This window comes from Poecilia mexicana, unplaced genomic scaffold, assembly GCF_051168715.1.
Source record: "Poecilia mexicana isolate PSO_F unplaced genomic scaffold, ASM5116871v1 scaffold_8, whole genome shotgun sequence".
Classification (NCBI taxonomy): Eukaryota; Metazoa; Chordata; class Actinopteri; order Cyprinodontiformes; family Poeciliidae; genus Poecilia; species Poecilia mexicana.
In genome coordinates this window covers 20303776-20325390 of record NW_028263377.1, presented here as the reverse complement: position 1 = coordinate 20325390, position 21615 = coordinate 20303776, and the positions used below count along the sequence as shown (strand labels likewise).

The window sequence follows — 21615 nt, the reverse complement described above, 5'->3', positions numbered from 1 at the left end:
GGAAAATCTTTCCATACTAAACCGTCTTGTCACAGCTGAGTAAATCCCAAGGAATTAACAAATCACGGCTGGGAAGAAATATGAACATGAAGGAAAAGAAGTGCTCTCATGCTTCGGTTTTGTTTTCCGAGAACAGAGGCTTTGTGAGTAACGCATAAAGGTGAAAGCTCAGTTAAGAATTTGTAGATATTGTGTGTTTTTTAGGTTAAATACTTTTTTGAAATTGTTTTGATCTCTTTTGACATGGTGAGTATGACATTCTGTTGAGTCTAGGCCCCTTCAGACAGCTACTTCTCCTTTTGAGAAGTAACGTTTTTCTACATTTACAGGTAAAAGTTTTTGTCTCCATCATGTTTGCTCATCTGGAGAGACCGAAATTAACTGTGACCAGCTTCCATGCCCATTTTCAAAAAAATTCTCCCCATGCATAATGCTGCCAACACACTGTTTGATTGTGGCTTTTTTTTTTCAAGGTGATGACATATGCTAGTCATTGTCATGGATATCTATAACAATACATTTGATGCTTACCTGTCAATTATGAGGGAATCAAGTGTGTTTTACATATGTTTAACAAAGGGATGCAGAAAGCATCACAGAGAGACAGAGACAGAGAGAGAGAGAGAGAGAGAGAGAGAGAGAGAGAGAGAGAGAGAGCAGTGACACAAACAACATTGATTTCAAACTTTAATTGTGACGTGTAAAAAGCTTTTCCAACCTCTGACTCAGTCATAAACGTAATCACATGATTCATGTTTTGGGGAGATTGATGTAGCTAAAGGCTAAAGTGATTAAGGGCTCCTCTGCCCACACAAATTACAGGAGGGGCTTCAAGAGGCTCTGAGTTAACTAGTTTACTTTGATAATGATTCTGTAGATATATCTTTTTCCTTTCATCTTTTAAAATATTTTTTATATATCTTTTTCTTTTTCCTTTTTCCTTTTTTTCTGTCTTTTGTGTTGTTTGGAATCTATTAAAACCATCAAAATGTAATTGGTGAAAAAAGAGAGGGAAAAATAACCTTTTCGACAAGTTTATTTTTTTTATTCAGCCTTTCTTACATTGTCACAAAAACATACCAATTTAAATTCTAGCTTAAAGGGATTATTCATCCATCTGGATGCTTTCTATACACATTTGACCCCAAATATGTTTTAATTATCTGATCATTCAAGATAAAAAAAAAGTTGATTTATGTTTTTTCCATCAAAAATGTTATGTTTTTACTGCCCTCATGTGTTCATTATGCATAAGTACATCCATTTTGTGAACATCATAGTACGTCATTCTGTGAGCGAGTCTCTGAGCTTGAGGATGGGTAGGTATAATACTGCTACCTGGTGGACCTATTGAGTAACTACAAGTCATCAACATTATATTTTGAACTGCTAAGCTTAAGGTTATTGCGGGTTTCTTGGAAAGTATTTCGATGTAAACGTAAATTGACTGTAATATTTATCATTATAACATTATTACCAATATTATTAATAGATTAGAAAAAGGGAGCAGAAATCCGATCTGTACCGCTTTACTGTTATGACGCCACGTTACGCAGGATGGCGGTGTTGGTAATTTTCTTGGATAATGAAAAAGTTATAACAACAGAAGAAGCCACCATCGCTTACAATTTGGGGTATCTTTATTGAGACGGTAATTTTTACTTTGACATGGTATATTATTCCTTGTCAGAGTTAGTCATTTTTTATAAAGCGTTTATATTTTCTGAATGTCTGTCTGGTTTTAAGATAAATTAAAAATTGCTGTGATTGTCGTTGATGCTAAAACTTTAGCCCGTTAAGTTAGCTTAAATTGCTAAAGGTAACTGGCTTTGCTTGTGTTTTGTTGTTACTTTGCCACTCCTGTGTGTAATATGAATGTTATAGAAAGTATAAAGGCTTCATATAGAAATTATTTTAAATCTGTAACACAACCGTGTGCACTTTGTCTTTACTATTTTATCATTAGAGGGCTCCTCAAAGACAATGTTATTAGCTCATCCCGCTGTTTGAGTTCTTGCACCGGTCTATCAACATGAATCGTCCAAAACCTACAACACTGAGGCGCCCAAGTGCTGCAAAACCGTCAGGTAGCACAATTTAAAAAGCCAGCCTCATTCTGATTTCTGTCTTAAGTAAATTGGACATGATAAATGTGCCATCTTTTTTCTCAGCCCATCCTCCACCAGGGGATTTCATCGCTCTGGGATCAAAGAGCCAGTCAGGAGAACCCAAAGCGCCTCCTGTCCTCCTAAAGCCAGCATCAACTGGTTTACCTGCTGACCGTAAGAGAGAGGCCTCTTCTGCTCTGCCCTCCTCATCCGGCCTGTCCACCCTTACCAAGAGACCCAAATTATCTACCACTCCTCCTGTCAGTGCTCTGGGACGCCTCGCCGATGTTGCAGCAGTGGACAAGAGGGCTATATCACCCTCGATAAAGGAGCCTTCAGTGGTACCAATTGAAGGTAAACCACTTGTTTTATGTCAGCACATAATCTGACAAATGACCAACTAAAAATTCTGTAGTTCCTAACAGATTGCTCCTCATTTGTGCAGTATCTCCAGCCGTTCTGCTGGATGAGATCGAAGCTGCAGAGTCAGATGGAAACGACGATCGCGTCGAGGGACTGCTGTGCGGAGCAGTGAGGCAGCTGAAGATGAACAGAGCCAAACCGGATATCACTCTGTACCTCAGCCTAATGTTTCTGGCCAAAATCAAGCCCAATGTCTTTGCTACTCAAGGAATTATTGAGGTGAGACTCAAAAGGATCTACTGAATGGAATGCAGGTGTAATAGAATCCACACAGATTAAATGATAAAATTTGACAAATTTTGAAATTCTGCAGTCACACAATCCACTTTCATACAGTTGCCAGGGTACATCGTCGCCACCATGTCAAATGTATACACTTAAACCAGAGATTCTTGTACAGCTTGTTTTATTTTTCTCTAATTTTCTGATAAATAAACCAATTATTCTTTCAGAAAAGAATTTGACTGTGAACAAATAATCTTATAATTGTTAAATTTCTAGTATATTTTCTTTACCTGTCTCTCCGGCATCACCAGGCGTTGTGCAGCCTCCTGCGTCGGGACGCTTCCATCAACTTTAAAGCAAAAGGCAACAGCCTGGTGTCAGTTCTGGCGTGCAATTTACTCATGGCAGCCTACGAGGAGGACGAGAACTGGCCAGAAATCTTTGTCAAAGTGAGAACATTTGGAAACTAGCAAAATATAAGTATTGGTTTAAATTCTTACTGCACGTGCTCAACTGCATTTTTTTTTAGGTTTATATCGAAGACTCGCTTGGAGAAAGAATCTGGGTTGACAGCTCACACTGTAAGACTTTTGTCGACAACATCCAGACGGCTTTTGGCACTAAGATGCCACCAAAGAGTATGCTGCTGCAGGCTGACAGTGGTCGCACTCCTGGGGATCTTAGTGCAGGTGGCGTAAATACTCTCTGACCTGGCCAGATCTATGTTTTGTTTTTTTTAACCGACTTCTGATGTCATGTTTTGCTTTTTGATCTGCTAGGTAACAGCCCTCATCCATCAACGCCAGATGAAGATGACAGTCAGACTGAATTACTAATAGCAGAAGAGAAACTTAGTCCTGAGGATGAAGGCCAAATTATGCCGAGGTATGACTGATGCATGGCTGTTTTTCTTTGTTTTTCTGTTAGTGTTTTGCACTTAAATAAGCTAAAACATTATTTCAAAAACCTCTTAAATTGCTGTGGTTTTGTTGTCCTTTTCTGATCGTGTCTCGTTTTATAGGTATGAGGAATTGGCAGAGAGTGTGGAAGACTACGTGCTGGACGTCCTGAGGGACCAGCTGAACCGCAGGCAACCGATGGACAACGTGTCCCGGAACCTGCTGCGTCTGCTCACCGCAACTTGTGGCTACAAAGAGGCCCGTCTTCTGGCTGTGCAGAGGCTGGAGATGTGGCTCCAGAACCCGAAGGTAAGAAATACACATGAATGCTGGGTAATGTCTTTCACAAAATAAGCTATTTAAAAAAAAAAAAAAAAAAGCCAAAGGACATAGACTCTTCCTGTTTGAAATGGGGTCGTTATTTGCTTTGAAGATTTCATTTGTGATGCTGGTTGATTTTATCACTTTCATCTGTGGGTCTAAAAAAAAATGTCTGGACCGTTTAGCTTTTTCTGAAAGTCAATATCAACTGTGATCTGGTTTAAAGTTTGACTTTTAGTACAGTTGTGTCAATATATTAGAGGCACTCCGTCGTCGTTATTTGTAGCTGACTGTTGCTTTTTTTTTTTTTTTTTTTTCCCCTTCCTTCTTGTGTACAAAGCTGACTCGACCCGCTCAGGACCTCCTCATGTCGCTGTGCATGAACTGCAGCACACACGGAGCCGACGACATGGAGGTCATCTCCAGCCTCATCAAGATCCGCCTGAAACCTAAAGTTTTGCTGAATCACTATATGCTGTGTGTGAGGTGTGTGTAACCGCTCGCTATCATTCTTCTGACTTGTTATAAAAGTGTCGGCGTTTTTATTTTTATTTTCTTCCTTTCATTTCTTAACATGTGCTTTGGATGCTCTTCTCCAGAGAGCTGCTGAATGCACATAGAGACAACTTGGGCACGACGGTGAAGCTGGTGATTTTCAATGAACTTTCTAATGCCAGGAATCCCAACAACATGCAGGTTCTGCACACAGTGCTGCAGCACAGCCCCGAACAAGCACCAAAGGTGAGATTAGACTCATTTAGTCGCACGGACACAAATTGAGGGTTCCTTTGAGGCAAGGAAGACTACATATTGTTATGTAATTATTTTCATTAAAAGTTCAAAAAATAGTTCTGTGTATACATGTTAAAACATGGACTCCTGTGGTTGATAGACAAATACAGCCTATATATGTACTTTTTGTTGTTTTTCTTAAAGTTAGTTGATGTGGCTTCTTGTCAGATATGCTCAACAGTCCAGAAATTTACAGCACTTTAAAATTCTAAAATGAAAAAAAAAAAGTTGAATTTTGAACCTTGAAGGTATTTAATGTTCTTATTCATTTGCAATCAGTTAAAGTTTGTTTTCTTTCCTCAAAAGACATTTCTTTTCTTGTCTTTGCGTGTGCAGTTCTTGGCGATGGTGTTCCAGGATCTGCTAACCAATAAGGACGACTACCTGCGAGCCTCTCGAGCTTTGCTCAGGGAGATCATCAAACAGACGAAGCACGAGATCAATTTCCAGTCGTTTTGTTTCGGCTTGATGCAGGAGAGAAAAGAGACCAGCTATGTGGACATGGAGTTCAAAGTAAGCAGATGTGAAGATCGCCCCCCCCCCCTCCCTTCCTGCTCTGCTTCACCTCAGCCGTTTTCTTTATTTATTTAACCCCCTTCCTTCGCTGTAGGAGCGCTTCGTGATCCAGGTGACGGATTTACTCACAGTCTCCATGATGTTGGGCATCACTGCTCAAGTTAAGGAAGCTGGCATTGCGTGGGACAAAGGAGAGAAAAAAAGTACGGAATGACGTGATCAATGATGCGTGATCAGCTTTTTGTTGACTTGAACAAGTTCTTTTTTTTTTTTTTCTCAGATCTGGAAGTCCTGAGGTCCTTCCAGAATCAGATTGCTTCCATCCAGAGAGACGCTGTGTGGTGGCTCCACACGGTGGTCCCTACAATCAGCAAAGTGGGCGCAAAAGACTACGTTCACTGGTGAGTGTAAACCTGTCCGATATGTTTACTGTCAAACTAGCTTTGCGCTTGACTTTTGTTTCCATTACTTTATCTCCTTCTCGTGTGCAGCCTTCACAAAGTGCTTTTCACCGAGCAGCCTGAGACTTATTACAAGTGGGACAACTGGCCTCCAGAAAGTGACAGGAAGTGAGTTTACTTTCAGCATTTCTGACCGTCCTTTTGTTTTCCAACTGTCTTTAATTGATTTAATGTTTTTTGTTGTTGTTTTTTTTTTTTTTCTTCTGTCCCTCAGTTTCTTCCTCCGCCTTTGTTCTGAGGTGCCGCTGCTCGAGGACACGCTGATGCGCATCCTGGTCATCGGGCTGTCCCGTGATTTGCCTCTGGGCCCGGCCGACGCCATGGAGCTCGCAGATCACCTGGTTAAGAGAGCCGCCGCGGTTCAGTCCGATGGTGAGCGAGGATCCGATCCAGCCGTTTATTTCACTCTCTGTCAAAATGTTTGGACAGTACTTTAAACACGTGTGCGTCAGCGTAATGTGTCGCCTGACTTATTCAGAGAGGGAACTCCTTCATTCACGTTTTATCTTTGTGAGTAGTGTTTGTGAAGCAGGAGCAAAGCTAATTTTGTTGATCTGGTTTCCTGTTAAACAGATCTAGAGGTCCTGAGAGTGGAGAGGATCCAGCTCATTGATGCTGTGCTGAATCTGTGTACATACCACCACCCAGACAACATTCAGCTGCCAGCTGGGTAGGACATTGGTCTTTTATTGTCTTTGAAAGACACACACACTGGGTCACTCAAACACAAACTAAAAATAACTCATGACTTTGCTTTTTTAAGGTACCAACCGCCAAATTTGGCGATATCCACTCTCTATTGGAAGGCGTGGCTCCTGCTGCTGGTGGTGGCTGCCTTTAATCCTCAAAAAATAGGTAGAGTACTAACATGCGTATAGCACATTGCAAAGTATTCATCCTTGGCCTATTTTCTCACAATACATGAGCAATAAATGCATGGTAAATTTGTCACATTTTTATCTTTGAGAAATTGTAAACTATGTATTGTTTTTTTTTTAACTTTACAACTATGCACTAGTTTGTGTTGGTGATCAATCACATACATTGAAGTTATACTCTAGTAATGAACTGAAATTATTATGCTCCAACATTTCTCTCTCTCTCTCTCTCTCTCTTTTTTTTTGCTTTTTCTTCAGGCTTGGCTGCTTGGGATGGTTATCCTACCCTGAAAATGCTTATGGAGATGGTAATGACAAAGTAAGTACACCATGTAATTTGTAGTAAAATCATTTCCAAGCGAACACCGGCTAAGACTTTTTTTTTTTTCTCTCTCTTTTATTTCTCAGTAACTACACTTACCCGCCGTGCACCGTCGCCGACGAGGACACAAAGACAGAAATGATCAACAGGGAGCTGCAGATCTCCCAGCGGGAGAAGCAGGAGATTTTGGCCTTTGAGAGCCATTTGGCGGCCGCCTCTACGAAGCAGACCATCACAGAGAGCAACAGCTTGCTGCTGTCTCAGCTCACCAGCCTGGACCCACAGTGAGATGTTAATCGAGAGATCCAGATTTTTAAGCTTACAACACCCCCACCACCCCCCGCCTTCTAAAATCCATAATGTGTGTTTTTTTCCTTAAGGGGTCCTCCGCGTCGGCCCCCTCCTCAGGTGCAGGAGCAGGTGAAAAGCCTCAACCAGTCGCTCCGCCTCGGTCATCTCCTCTGTCGCAGCCGCAGCCCCGACTTTCTGCTCAACATCATCCAGAGACAGGTGATGGAAACATCCGTGCGACACTTGCTTCTGCCGCTGTATGGATAAACGTAAGAGAAAATGTGAGTTTTATCTGATTGTTGAGGTTTCTGCTTTTTAATCTGACAGGCGTCCTCTCAGTCCATGCCCTGGCTGGCCGACCTGGTCCAGTCCAGCGAGGGTTCCCTGGACGTGCTTCCAGTTCAGTGTCTGTGTGAGTTCCTTTTGCACGACGCAGCGGATGACAGCCTGCCAGTGGAGGACGACGAAGACGGAGAGAGCAAAGAGCAGAAAGCCAAAAAGAGACAGGTGCATTTTTTTTTTCTCTTTTTTTATAGTTACCATCCTGGATTTAAAGTTAATGCATGCTGGATTATACAAAACACAGATTCTTAACTGTTCCTTATTTGGTCTCGTAGCGACAACAAAAGCAGAGGCAGCTGCTTGGACGACTCCAGGATCTTCTCCTGGGTTCTAAAGCTGATGAACAGACAACCTGCGAAGTTCTGGATTACTTCCTGCGCCGTCTTAGCTCTTCCCAAGCTGCTTCCAGAGTCCTAGCCATGAAGGTACCAAACTAAAACCCAAGTGAAAACTCCTGCTAGTCGCATTGTGTTGGGGGAACAAATTAAGTTCCTGTATTTTTTATGTATATGCAGGGTTTGTCTTTGGTGCTGAGCGAAGGAGGCTTAAAAGACGGAGAGGAGCGAGAGCAGCCCATGGAGGAAGACTCTGCAGATGCCGAGCTTCTGCCTGGTTACCAGTGGCTCCTGCAGGACCTCCCGAAGCTCCCCCTGTTCGACAGCGTCCGTGGCATGACATCCACCGCCCTGCAGCAGGTCAGTCCGGATCAACGACGGGCTGTCGCTAACTCGTGCCGTTTGTGTAGCTTTTTTCCAGATTTTCATGGGCGCTTGAAATTCTTGAGAGTGCTTGAGTTTCTATAAGATGTTTTCAAGGTTTGGTAAGCGCTTGATTTCTGCATATAGCCCTTGAAAGTGCTCGATATTCCATTTGCACAGTTTTGCGAAAGAAAAGACTGTTTAGAGAAAGTCAAGCGATGAGTCTTATTGTGTTTAATTTGAGACGGAAGGTCGTTTACCTCAACACAAACAGATTTGTTCAATGTAATGCATATTTATTGTTATTCCTAATGGCTCAAGTGATATGCGTATAGGAGAGAGAGACTTTTCAAAAAGTAGCATTTTGTTATATTTTAGTTTACTTTGTCCCTACTATGTGGAATACCATCACGAGACATTATTAGCAGTAATAACTGTTGTCATACAATAATGAATTGAAACTGTCTTCTTTTGTTTTTATCTCCAAAGTGTGGTGCTGGGAAAGATTGAAAACATACCTTGAAAAATGCTTAAATTTTACTGTGGGAACCTAACAATTGATGTATTTTTTTTTTGCTTTCTTAAAGGCCATTCACATGGAAACAGATCCCCAGACCATCAGCGCATACCTCATCTACCTTTCCCAGCATGCTCCAATAGAGGAGCAGGCAGCTCATAATGACCTGGCGCTGGTAATCAAAGCAAGTTGCTTGCATCTTCTCCTGCCTCCGCTTTTATTTCCCAGAGGAGTGCTGACAGCTTTTTTTTTTTTTTTTTTCCCCTCTCTCGCTGTCTTTCTTCTTCCAGGACATTGCCCGGCTCATTGTGGAGCGTTCCACCATCATGAACAGTTTGTTTTCCAAACACTCCGGCAGACCCGAGTCCGACGCAGTGCTCTCTGCTTTCCTCACTATATTTTCCACGTACATCAAGAGGATGAGGAAGACGAAGGAGGGCGAGGATCTGTACAGCTGGGTGAGACGAACAATTGACACAAAGTGAAACCGCTTCTTCAAACTTTGCAACAGATCTCAACGTTGATTTTTTTTTTTATTTTAATTTTCTTTCCCAGTCAGAGTCTCAGGACCAAGTGTTCCTCCGCTGGACGACAGGAGAGACGGCCACGATGCACATTCTTGTTGTCCATGCTATGGTCATCTTGCTAACGCTGGGACCACCCAAAGGTAGACTAGCTTACTTTAGGTTTGCTTTGTTAAAGAAGATGGAAGAACAGAGTGTTCGTCCAAATGATTTTTATAGTTTTGGCTCTGCTTGATTGTAATACAGTGGGATCCCCTTTGTTATTTTCCTACAGGAGAGAGTGATTTTTATGCTCTGTTGAACATCTGGTTTCCTGAGAAGAAACCTCTGCCTACTGCCTTCCTGGTCGACACCTCGGAGGAGGCTCTGCTGCTGCCGGACTGGTTGAAACTGAGGATGATCCGTTCAGAAGTCTCTCGATTAGTAGATGCAGGTAAAATGTCCTACTGTTCCTAAAATTACCTTCCAACGGGAAAGTTTTTTTTTTTTTACATGAACCAAACATTGTTGTTTTATATTTCTTTTTTTTTCAGCTTTACAGGACTTGGAGCCTCAGCAGCTGCTGCTGTTCGTCCAGTCGTTTGGCATTCCCGTCTCCAGCATGAGTAAACTCCTGCAGTACCTGGATCAGGCCGTCTCTCATGATCCAGACAGTCTGGAGCAAAACATCATGGACAAACGTAAGGTTTTTCCTCCAGACGTTCTTTTTAAGAGTTAATGCAGTTAAAATTGTCATAATGTGTTTATTCCTTCACCAACAGATTACATGGCTCATCTGGTTGAGGTGCAGCATGAGCGAGGGGCCACTGGGGGGCACACTTTCCATGCTTTGCTTAGCTCATCCCTTCCGCCACGCAGAGGTCAGTTACTTTGTCTTATTGTTTTTGTGCTGCACATAAAAACAATATGTTCAGCAAATGATTACATAGCTGTAATAACTTTAATCAGCAAAACTTTATTATGTCATTAAACTTCCACATACTTATGTAATTTATGAACCACAGGATACAAATTAGGTTTTGTGATTCCTAAATGCTTTCTTCTCGGCAGATTCGTTGGAAACGAACAAGGCAAAAGTTACCGTGGAAACGCCTCACAGCTCGGTAAAGATGAGAGCGGCCACTCAGCTTCCACCAGTCGGGCCTGAGGATGACCTCACCGGCATGTTGCTTCAGGTCTTCCTTTCTTTTGGTTTTCTAAACAACTTCCCAAACCACTTTTTGTTTCTTGTCGTCCGTGAAGTTGTTAAGCACGTACATAAAACCAATTGGTTTATATTGTCTTCCCCAGATTTTCCCGATAAAGGTGGACCCCCGTTGGCACGGGCCTCCTCCCAGTCAGCTCTCTCTCACCCTGCAGCAGGCCTTGGCTAAGGAGCTGATGCGGGCCAGGCAGGGGCAGATTCAGCAGGGGGGTCTGGCCTTTCGTCTCCTGCAGGCTGTTGCAGCTCTGCTCACGTCCACCCATGCGGGGCCGATTGTGATGTCAATGCACCGCAGCCATGCGCTCTCCTGTCCTCTAATGCGCCAACTTCATCTGTACCAGGTGAAAGATATAACCATGCAGTGTGTAACCGTCTTCCCGCTTGATGTAATAGTTTTGTCTGATTTTGTTTTGCCCTGTGCCTCTGCAGCGCCTCGTTTCCCAGGACATTGCTTTCTCCTCTCTATTCCTAAAAGTCGTCGTCGAGATGTTGATGTGGTTGGACAACCCGACGCTGGAGGTCGGACCTCTGAAACCCCTTCTCAAGACCTTCGCTGGTCAGAGCACTCACATACAGCGCCACAGTGACGGTGAGAATACTTTCTTTTTATATGCTGGTGGATTGATGTTTGCATGAGTAACGTGATGCGTGTTTGCTGCTTTGCAGTGAGAACGGGTTTCATCCATCTGGCCGAGACGCTGGCGTACCGCAGAGACCCCGAGGTGCCGCTGAGAGCTGTCATGGCGATGCTGAAAACCGGAGAGCGGTGCAACGCTGAACCTGAGCTCATTGGCAAAGGTATCAGTGGAGCTGAGGGACAATAAACGGATCCTTAAAGCTGTTTATTGTGTATACACAAAGCTTTGACATTACCATTCTTTCATTAGAGCCTTTGTATGAACAAAAATTTTGTCTGAATTCAGGCTGAAAGTTGAAGTTTATCTGCTACTCACTTTGTAATTTTGCTTACAATTATTTTAGTAATCGATTAATAAATTATTCTGATCATTAATCGCATAGAAAGAAGATGCAAATAAACAATTTGATTCCTTGTTTGAAATTAGAATTTTATTTATTTATTTATTTTTGCCTAAAATGCAAAACAGCATTCTTTTGGTGTGAACTTGATCATTTGTTGCCAAGGGTGCATCTGCTGCTAAAAAAATACTCCTATCATCAACGTGTGAAGAACTCACCATTAATACAATGTAGAACAACTTTTTTTTTGACAATTATTTGGATTAAGTGATATTTGGGTAGCTAAAGGTGCTTAATAAGATTGTTTTTACAGAATTTTAAACAAGTGCAGCTAGAACTATGCCACCTGAGTTCAGGGTAGGAGATATTTACAGATAAATGTTAGTCATCTTTACTGCAAAATGTTTATTTCTGTACAGTTTTGGCCAAATTACTGCTCTGACTGTGTTGTTTGATCAGCAAATGGCCTTTTTCTGCTTGTGTTTACTCCAGTTAATGATTAGGCAATAGTTAAAAGAGCTGATGATTATTTCAGTAGTCAATTTATCACAGTTAATCGTGATTTATCGTTTCAGCCCTAATGCAATTAATAGAAGAAGGCAAAGCTGCAGCCTAATGGCATCTCAAACTTAAGTTTAATTCCATGCATCAGGTTAAAGCTCAGTGGTTGTTTCTGTTGGTTTAATCGTTCTGTCCTATTTCTGTTAGTGTTGAAAGGGCTGATGGAGGTAAAGTCACCGTATTTGGAGGAGCTCCTGTCCCTGCTGATGACCGTTGGTACTCAGAATGGGGTGGCTGGCCCTGTTGCCATGGTGATATCCCTGCTCCTCCAGGAAGGCGAAGAGAGACTAGGGAAAAAGGAAGTGGAAACGAAGAGGTGAGCACTGTAGCAGTTTATCCCGTTTGGTTTCTACAAGAAATGTTTACGTCTGACTGAACCAAATGAGAGACACACCTGACAGAGACGGAGCCAGCAGAACTGCACCTGCTCTGTGTCGTCTTGTACTTTTAAGCTGCTGTTGGGTCTTGCCTAATTGATTTAGCAGATTTATAGGTTTAGGAGCTAACCTCTCCGTTTGCCCTTCATCAGCGGTTGTGAGGTAACTAAGTCAGGACTGAACTCCGGCCTGCTGGTTGATTGGCTGGAGCATCTCGACCCTGAAGTGACTTCAGTGTGCCCAGACCTGCAGCAGAAGCTGCTTTTTGCCCTCAACAAGGTAAAATCAAATTTGTACAGGAACTTTCCTTCATTTGGTCAAATGACAGGATAACACAAAAAAATGATCCATTTTTCTGTGTGCTTTAGGCACGAGGCACCCCGGCTTACAGACCTTATCTTTTGGCCTTGCTTACTCACCAGTCCAACTGGTCCACCCTGCTGCAGTGCATCAGCGCACTTCTCTGCAAGCACAGAGACTACAAGTACAATTCATCTGCAATATTCTTCATGACATAGTAATATATACTAAATTACAAATGACTAAAATATTTTTATTTATTTTTTTTGTTAGACTGGATCCTTCATCAGCCCTAGACTTCCTCTGGGCATGCAGTCATATTCCACGCATCTGGCAAGGACGTGACCAGAAGATTCCTCAGGTAACTTTAAACTGTTCACACTTTCCTGACTTCATGTTGTTTCTGTTGAAAACAAGGTGATACATTTGTACCTGCTGCGGCTGATGACTCTGATTGTATTTGCTTCTGCAGAAGAAAACGGAGAAGTTCGTACTGCGGCTGAGCTCCGAGGAGCTCATTAGCCTGGTGGACCTGATCTTGTCAGAATCAAAGCTCAGTAGCGTCAGCTCACCCAGCGATGGTAGAAGCGGCCTGGACCAGGCTTCCTGCTCCCTCATCCAGTCCAGACTTCCTCTCCTTCACTCCTACTGTGACGGGTCCCTCGAAAACATCAAGAAAGTATCGGAATACCTCATTAACTGCACAAAGAAGAGGGATGACAGGTAAGGTTTTAATTTCACACCTGTAGTTTCTTTGCTTTGCTTTGAATCAGTTAATGAGTTTAACTCGTAACTTTTTTCCAGTGGCTCGGTTTGTTTTCACACACAGAAAACTTCAAGCAGACCTAAATCTGTCACTAAAAACCAAGTGTGAACGTTCAGTCTGTTTATTGGTCAGACGTGTCCAGGGTGAGAGAACCAAGTGTAAACACAGAAAGCAGATTCTGTCTTCTGAGCCAGTGTAAAACAAATAAGTTAATTTTATTGCATTATTTCAGTCAGAATTATCAGAGAAGACATCTTGAAAGTTGAATAGGGCTTTATGCTTCAAGGAAAAAAATGGAGAGCCATTCTTTATTAGTTTGTTTACTGTATTTCATCCTGAATGCAGCGCAAACCCGGCCACAGGAAGGCGTTTTGCTCAAACCTGCTGATCTGGAAGCTGAGTCAGATCCATGTTGGATCATGCTCGCTCTCACTCCTGGTGAGAACCAAACTTGGTTTTCAACTGATGTGATGCCTTGGGTGTAAAAACACCTCAAGAGTTAATGTGCGTTAACGTGTGTGTGATATTTAAAGATATTTGAAGAAGAATAAATACCAACTGTTAACCAATAATTGAACACAAAAGTCAATTGATGTCAAAACTAAACAAAAAAAAAAGTATCACTTAATAACATTTACTGAATAATTTTACATTTATAAAAATGTTAATGATGGGTTATATGGCTTAAAGAGGCAGAACTTTAAGGTATTTCCACAAAGTTTTAGTAAATGTTGACATAATCGCATCATGACGCTAATTTGCTGTTCATCAGCATCCAACAGTTCTTCTGTTGGACTGAGGTCTGATACCTGTAGAAGCACATCAGAGTGCTGTGAACTCCTCGTCATGTTCAAGAAATCAGTTTGAAATGATTTGAGCTTTGTGACACGGTGCATTGTCCTGCTGGATGAAGTCGTCATCAGCAGAGGGAACACTATGGTCTGTGGTGTCGAGGAGCCTATAGTGTGCCAAGAAAATATCCCCAACACCATTACACAACCCAGGCTGGACCACTGATCCTAGACTGGATGGATAAAGTTCTGATCTTACAAGTTTAACGTTGCACCTGAAACCGATATTCGGCAGACGAGGAAATGTTTTCAATCTGTAATTGTCCGATTTCTCTGAACTTGTCCTCATCGTCGGCAGTGCTTTAATATTGACTCAACTTCAGCTCACTGGATATTTTGTCTCTTTCAAACCAATTTCTGTAAATCTGAGAGATGTTTTGTGCATGAAAATACCAGTAGAATAGAGGTTCTACGACACACAGAGCAGCCTGTGTGTTTCAACAGCCGTACCACCCTGGTAACCATGTATGCATGGCGAAAACATGCAAAGAACATGCAGACGTAATGCAGGGTTAAATCCAGGACCTCCTTGCTGCAAGGAAACAGTTCTGCCAACTGCACCACCATGCAGCCTGAAATTTGCCTAATTTGTTTCACAAATGCATAATGGTGTGGCAGTAATTAGTGTTTATTCTAGTGCTCAATCATTTCCTCAAAAATATCTTCGAATATTGCAAAATGTTTTATTTTCTTATGTTGCACTGATAGACTCGAGCTAAATTGCACCAGATTTTCCGTCTCCGTGCAGATGAACTTTTTAGACTTCCCCCTGTCACCCACAATGCTTTGGACCAGGGAGAACTCGATAATTAGGTCTATTGGTGTGAAATTAAAACCAGCAGAAGTCGTCTGTAGTGTGATCTCTTTAAAAGCTCAGTGTATTATAATGAAGGCAAGAGGATTAAGGCTGAAGCCCTAAACTTGCCTGTGTTGTGAATTCCTGCTCTGACTTAGCTGTCAGAGATCAGGGTGCAACTCTTTGTGGAGGCAAACCCTTCTTTCATGAACACGTCTCTGCTTATTAAACCACTTTAATGAGGAAACTTTGGCCAAGGTCAGGCGAAATTAGCTTCAGAATTACAGTATTTTAAGTAGCACTAAGCTTCCTGGTAAAATACTTGCAAGTGGGAACATGGCAGCATAAAAACACGCTGAAAGTAAAGAGGTTTCGGCCTTGTGTTGGCTAAACATTTGAGGGTATGTAAAGCATTCTTACTGGGGGAGCTTTCTGTCAGATAAGCTGGTGTTTATTCCAATTACACCCAAACTGGTAACAACCAGCAAACTCTTTGCTCTTGTTCAAGGTCGCTGTGATTTGCTTTAAAGCGTGGCTGTAATAAACTCCTCATTTAGCAGAGGCTGCATCACACGAGTGTGACAAGGGCCTTATCCAGTAAGAGGATTTGGTGGAACTGCGGTGACTTAAATGCAAATACCTTTGAATTACATTATGTTATTTATGCTCGTAGCGCGAATTGATGTTGCTAGTGGACCGAAACAAAAAGGAGGCTTTGCTTCCTGCTCTCTGGGATATCTGATCCGATGATTGTTCATTTTAAAAAGATAAAGCTGAGAAAAACTTTGGGAAAATTGACTGTTTTAATTGTTTGGAGGGTGTTCACATCCTTTAACGTGTCTTCATTGCGTTTTGCGATGAGAGTCAGACGTTAACTAGCTGCTAATATATCCTAGCGAGATGCCTTTTTTTTTTTTTTTTTTTTTGCATCTATCAAGCATAAGGCTGGACGATGCCATTGGTTCACTTCTGTTACCAGCCCATATGAGCCAACAGCATGCCCCAGTTGTCTCCTATATTCACAGTTTTTTCGGTCTTACATTTAATTCAAGCTGGCCTTAAAAAGTTCTTAAAAATTCTTAAATTTGACTTGCTAAAGTCTGCAATTGCCCTGATTTTGAGTTGTCAGTACATCATCAGCATTAATCCCAGTTGGGTTATTGTAGCTTTTGCTGTTGATACTCTGGCAGGCTCAGTTTCTCGTAAAGGAACCACATCAAAGTTACAATTCTTGCTTATTTTTGTGTTGATTTATTTGACTTCTAAATGTAGTGGACAGATTTCTATTTGGATTTTTTTTTTTTTTTTTTTGTTCAGTGCAATGAGTAAGTGGTGCCAGAACCTGCTGCTGCAAATTTATCTCCACTTCCCTGAGGTCATCCAGCACGTGACCCTGCCTGGAGACACGTTTAGCAGCGGCGGGGCTGCAGACGGTAGCAGCTGCAAGGTAAAACATGTCCCTCCTGCTTCATGTGCTACAGATTCAACAGTTTCTTGAGCCATTTTGTGCTAGATTTTTTTTTCTGCTAAGTATAAAAGACTCCTTATGCACAACATTAATGTTAACAAAAATGTATTGATGTACTCATAGAAACTGGTTCTCACACAAAAACGTAGACGATTGGAATTAGTGTAGTTGACATCTATTTTTACTTTATTTGAGATTACGGCCATAATCGTGGATTTACCACTGCAATTTATTGGCTGTGATTAATATCTTCTACAGTCGACTGTTAGTGTAACGGAAAGTTCACTCAAATAAGTTTTGCGTTGTAGTCGGTGGAAGAGAAATCTGAATCAGCCGATCAGACCTTGCAGAAAATCAGAAATCTCAATCAACCTGTAGAAACCTGATTGGTGCATCTCTATTTTTTTCTTGTTTGCTAAATGCTTTCAGTGACGAATTAAATCCATTTTTAATCTCGGTACTGTGCCATAAATACTTTGTGACTTTCTGCTTCTCAGCTGGATGTCCTGGTTCATCGCCTGGTGACGCTGCTTGCTGACGTCGGCGACTCCAAGTCTGTTGAGGGTCGCGTCTCTGATGCCAACCTTGCCTGTAGGAAGCTGGCTGTGTCGCATCCTGTTCTTTTACTCAGGTAGGTTAAAATAACACATTTGTCAATCTTTTAGATTTTCTACTTCTTTAAAGGACAGTTTGAAAACGGTGACTGGTTCCATCTGCTCCGTTTGTCCCACAGACACCTCCCCATGATTGCAGGACTCCTACACGGTCGCATTCACCTGAACATGCTGGAGTTCCGTCAGCAAAACCACATGACGTTCTTTAGCAACGTGCTTGCCATCCTGGAACTCCTGCAACCGCTCGTTTTCCACAGTGACCACCAGAGGGCGCTTCAAGACTGCCTCCTGTCATTTATGAAAGTCCTTCAGGTGCTCAAATCATTTTCCCTTTAAGGGGATTCCAAAATTAAGACAAACAAAACGTATTTTAGTGAATGAAATGTCTTAAGTTTTTTTATGTCATGTTTTTTTTTGTTTTTTTTTATGTAGAACTTTCAGAGGAGTCGTTCTCCGCTGATCTTCATTAATAAGTTTCTGCAGTTTACACAGAAGTACATAACACACGACGCTGCAGCTGCCATTCCTTATTTACAGAAACACTCTGACATCTTACAGTAAGTCCGACACACCTCTTATAAGTTGATGGTTTCAAGCACTGCTGGAGATCTTAAGGAAAATTTGATTTGCTTTCTTTTTTTTTTTTAGGAGTTTGTGTGCAGAAAATCCAGATCTGGTTCAGCTAAAATCTCTACTCGCTGGACTCACTCTGCCAGTGAAAAGCTCCTCTGCAGACGTCACAACAGAGGAGAAAGATGGTGAGCACCTTTCTGTCCAATTAGGTTACTTTTTAACCCTAAAGAGTAAATCGTTTACTCATTTTTAAGCATTTGATACATTTCCAGCTCCATTTTTTTGCTTCCCATTCCCGACTGATTTTTCTGCTCTCATTGCAGATGATTTGTCTGCCGGCTCTTTGCCCCTGGTCAACATATCTGCTCCGTTTACACTGAGCTCTGCAGATATGACCATGTACTTGAAGAAGATGTCAAAGGGAGAAGCAGTGGAGGGTGAGAACCGTATCGCTGCGGCAGTTTCACCCGAACGTGAACCGTTTTCATCTGCAGTGACTAACCGAGTGAATTTTACCGTCTGCTGCAGATGTGCTGGAAGTGTTGACAGAGGTGGATGAGAAGTCGAGGAGGAGTCCAGAAATCATACAGTACTTCACCGTGAGTCACGAGGGAAAAAGTCAACTCCGATCCGTGTCGTTGTGTGTAACGCGTCAATCACAGCTTTGTGTGGCTGTTTGCAGAACGACCTGCAGAGACTGATGACGTCGTCCGAGGAGTTGAGTCGGAACATGGCCTTCAGCTTGGCCCTGCGCTGCATTCAGAATAATCCCAGGTGAGTTTGGAAAATATCCGTTTTTCACCTAATAAGCTTTAGTTCTTTTTTTTTTAGGTTTACTTTGTATAAATATTGTTTTTCTTTCCTTCCTGTAGCTTGGCGACAGACTTCCTGCCAACTTTCATGTACTGCATAGGGAGTGGTAACTTTGACGTGGTTCAGACTTCTCTAAGGAATCTCCCAGAATACGTACTACTCTGTCAAGGTAACGAGCTAAAGTTTGCAGGAGGTGATTTAGAAGTTTAAAAACTCGTCCAGCCCATCTTTGAAGAAAATAGTGAGACATCTGTCACTGCAATGAACCGTTGTCTGTTTTCTTTGCAGAACATGCTGATATTTTGCTCCACAAGGCGTTTTTGGTTGGCATCTATGGACAAATTGACACCAGCTCAGTCATCTCAGAGTCCATGAAGGTGCTTCATATGGAATCAACAACTTAACTGTGACTTTCAGTCTGTCTAAAAATAACGTCATTCTGTCTCAGATTAAAGATTCTCCCCTAAATCATTTAAGTTCTGAATAAATTGATGACTTTTTGTGGTTTGCTGTAAAAACAGTGAAAAACAATTGAAGTGTTGAATATAAACCACTCCACTTTAATTTTATATTGCATATTTTAGGCAATGTAATAAATTTGATTTGAGTATTAATAATATATAGTAGGTATAATTCAGTCTTGTTATTTTACACTCCACTGATAATCTACTACAGCTCAACTTAGAATTAAATGTGAAAAGATAAATACAATTAGAAACATTATTACTTTACTTCCTCACTTCATCGCACCACTTTGTTTTGGCTTCATATTTTTAATAGGTGGGAAATACTGCACAGTAAGTTTAGATTACCACTGGTTAACCGAGCAATGTGACTTTTTATGTTTTTCATTATTTTAAATGTAGAATTTCTTAAAAGATTATTCTGAATGCGTCACAGGAACAGCTTTTATTAATTGCCATGTTTCTTCAACTAATCGGCACATTTTCAAACACGTCTGACATCCGTAAAACTAAGGCCAAAACTGAGAAGTGTTACCTTTCAAAACAGTTTTGTAAATTAGTCTGAACTTCCATATGTGAGCCGCTTTGATGTGAATTAAAGCATTCTTGGAATACTGATCTTTAATTTTTCTTATTTCAACAATCTGAAAGTGAAAGGTGTTACATTTCAGGAGATCATTTTTGCTCTGTGAAAAGTCAGACTTCTATTTTACTATTGAAACAAAAACTCATTAATTGTCCAGGATAATTTATTACCTCAAATTTGACAATTAAATGACTAAAAGTAAAATCTTATTCTGATTCTGATTAAAAAAAACAAACAAAAAAAAAAACTGAATACTGCTGTCTGATACGTAGACCAGCTTTTCAGCTGGAGTTGACAAATTAAAGGCTAAATGCTCGTGGTGTGATGGAAACCACTTTGCCGTGAAAGTATGGGTTGTTTTTTCCAAGTCTGAGAAAAAAAAAAAAAAAAAAAAAACTTCATAACGAAGTCAGAAGAAACAGTTAACCGTCTGCTGTAAGCATGGGGGTGAACACAGAAAGGGGATCTCCCTCCATTGACGGTTAACTAACCATGGCGATAACTGGTGACAATCACACAGACCAAAATGGTCTTTGGAGAGTGTAGCGTTTCAGAGCGCTGTGATCCTGGTGTGGTATGTAGCAGGACATGGAGACGAAGCCAAAGCTAAAAAAAAAAAAAAGATGTTGACATGCCCAAACCGGCGGGTCAGTGCATTTTGTCAAAAAAATTATTGCGGATACATGCATCAGATGATTGAAACGAGGATCCTGTCGTGGCACTTTCTGTTAAAAGTGCAGAACACATTTATGACACTTTATCAAATGATGGGGAAAAATCTCAGTCTTCTTAAAAATGCATCTTCAGATTCTTTCCTGTATATAAAACCCAATCATGTCCTTCACGGCCGTATCTGCTCATCTCTCATCGCTCCTTTTGTTTCATGTGTTAATTGCACCTGCATGGTGTCCTGTGACCAGCCAAAAAGCTCTGTTTATGGTTATCAATCAACCAACTTACACAAGTCGTAGCAGCTTGGGGCCTTGGTGGGGCGCCAGCATCCCATTGGCTGGACAGCAGTGAGGCGGAACAGGGATGAGTGACAGTTAACAAGGAAGTGGAGGGGGCGGGGGGGTTCAAGGGGTGTCCAGACTACTGACAAGCTAACAACCTCTTCCTTTATTTATCTTAATAGCGCGGATGCCCTCAAATGCATCTGCTTATTTGTCCATGTTGAACATATTGATTGGCAAGCTTACGTGCTTCTTGTATCAAGTTGAATTTATGAAGTAAAAAGAAAAGAAGAAATCTGTGAAAACAGAAATCTAAAATTTAAAGGCCTCAAAAAATTAAAGTTTCAGATTATTTCAAACGTGAAACTACTTTAGAGCAATCCAAAGGCATAGAGTTTTAAACTGGAAGTTGGCTATAATTTTATGTTGAAACAGTAAATATCTATGTATCTTGGAAGTCGAGGTCTTTTCTAGTTTAACAAACTAAAAGTTTAAAGCTGTTGGGGGCACATCAAGTATCTCATTCTTCTTAAAACTGAAGTTACTTTGCTGCGTTTTCCTGAAGTGTGAAAATGGACAGTGAGTGAGCAGCAAGCAGGAATGCGACCAGCGGAGGCTTCTCTGCGTCTCCAGAAAGGGGCCCTGATGTGCTGCTACCTGCCCATGCACATCTGTCCGCTCTCCGTCTTCCTCTCAATGGCACCCTCGCCTTAGATCATCTCCTCTTCCTCCACGCTTGAGTTGCACTTGGATCGGATGGAGAGAAAGAAAAAAAAATGCAGACCGGCTCTCGCCTCTCTTCTCTCTGGCACTTTGATGTTTCAAGTGTGATTGCCCTTGGATTGTGGCTGCTTTCCCTTGAAGGTTTTGACATGAAAAGCAGGCTGGGCTCTCGGGTTTATCTCATGGCCAGTGATCCAGGACTAAAACAATCAACCTGCTCACTCTGGGATACTATTACCAGGGAGAGTGAGGCACCAACCATAGGGGCTTC

At 41.6% G+C, this 21615-nt stretch overlaps 1 protein-coding gene across 1 annotated transcript; it reads left to right on the top strand.

The window, feature by feature from the left end:
• The first annotated feature begins 1547 nt into the window (after nt 1-1547).
• Nucleotides 1548-19700, top strand: ints1 (integrator complex subunit 1). The gene is made up of 48 exons (XM_014968991.2): nt 1548-1651; nt 1967-2087; nt 2172-2462; nt 2554-2750; nt 3068-3205; nt 3286-3445; nt 3536-3641; nt 3778-3964; nt 4317-4462; nt 4576-4717; nt 5105-5281; nt 5379-5487; nt 5565-5685; nt 5776-5853; nt 5960-6117; nt 6319-6415; nt 6509-6600; nt 6882-6942; nt 7032-7229; nt 7326-7455; nt 7564-7743; nt 7854-8003; nt 8094-8273; nt 8864-8968; nt 9084-9251; nt 9349-9460; nt 9592-9750; nt 9851-9997; nt 10079-10177; nt 10368-10492; nt 10608-10862; nt 10951-11110; nt 11188-11319; nt 12208-12376; nt 12590-12716; nt 12806-12921; nt 13011-13098; nt 13210-13460; nt 16468-16597; nt 17116-17249; nt 17352-17544; nt 17665-17789; nt 17881-17990; nt 18129-18242; nt 18334-18404; nt 18488-18579; nt 18678-18787; nt 18907-19700. The coding sequence occupies exons 2-48, from the start codon at nt 2033-2035 to the stop codon at nt 19020-19022; spliced, it is 6561 nt and encodes a 2186-aa protein (XP_014824477.2). The 5' UTR covers nt 1548-1651; nt 1967-2032; the 3' UTR covers nt 19023-19700.
• The last annotated feature ends 1915 nt before the right edge of the window (nt 19701-21615 follow it).

Excerpts from the sequence above, each read along its gene's own strand:
- ints1 (XM_014968991.2), top strand. The coding sequence starts at position 2,033 with ATGAATCGTCCAAAACCTACAACACTGAGGCGCCCAAGTGCTGCAAAA. Across the intron at positions 10,178-10,367 it reads ATCCCTTCCGCCACGCAGAG|ATTCGTTGGAAACGAACAAG; the intron begins GTCAGTTACTTT and ends TCTTCTCGGCAG. Across the intron at positions 11,320-12,207 it reads ACCTGAGCTCATTGGCAAAG|TGTTGAAAGGGCTGATGGAG; the intron begins GTATCAGTGGAG and ends TATTTCTGTTAG.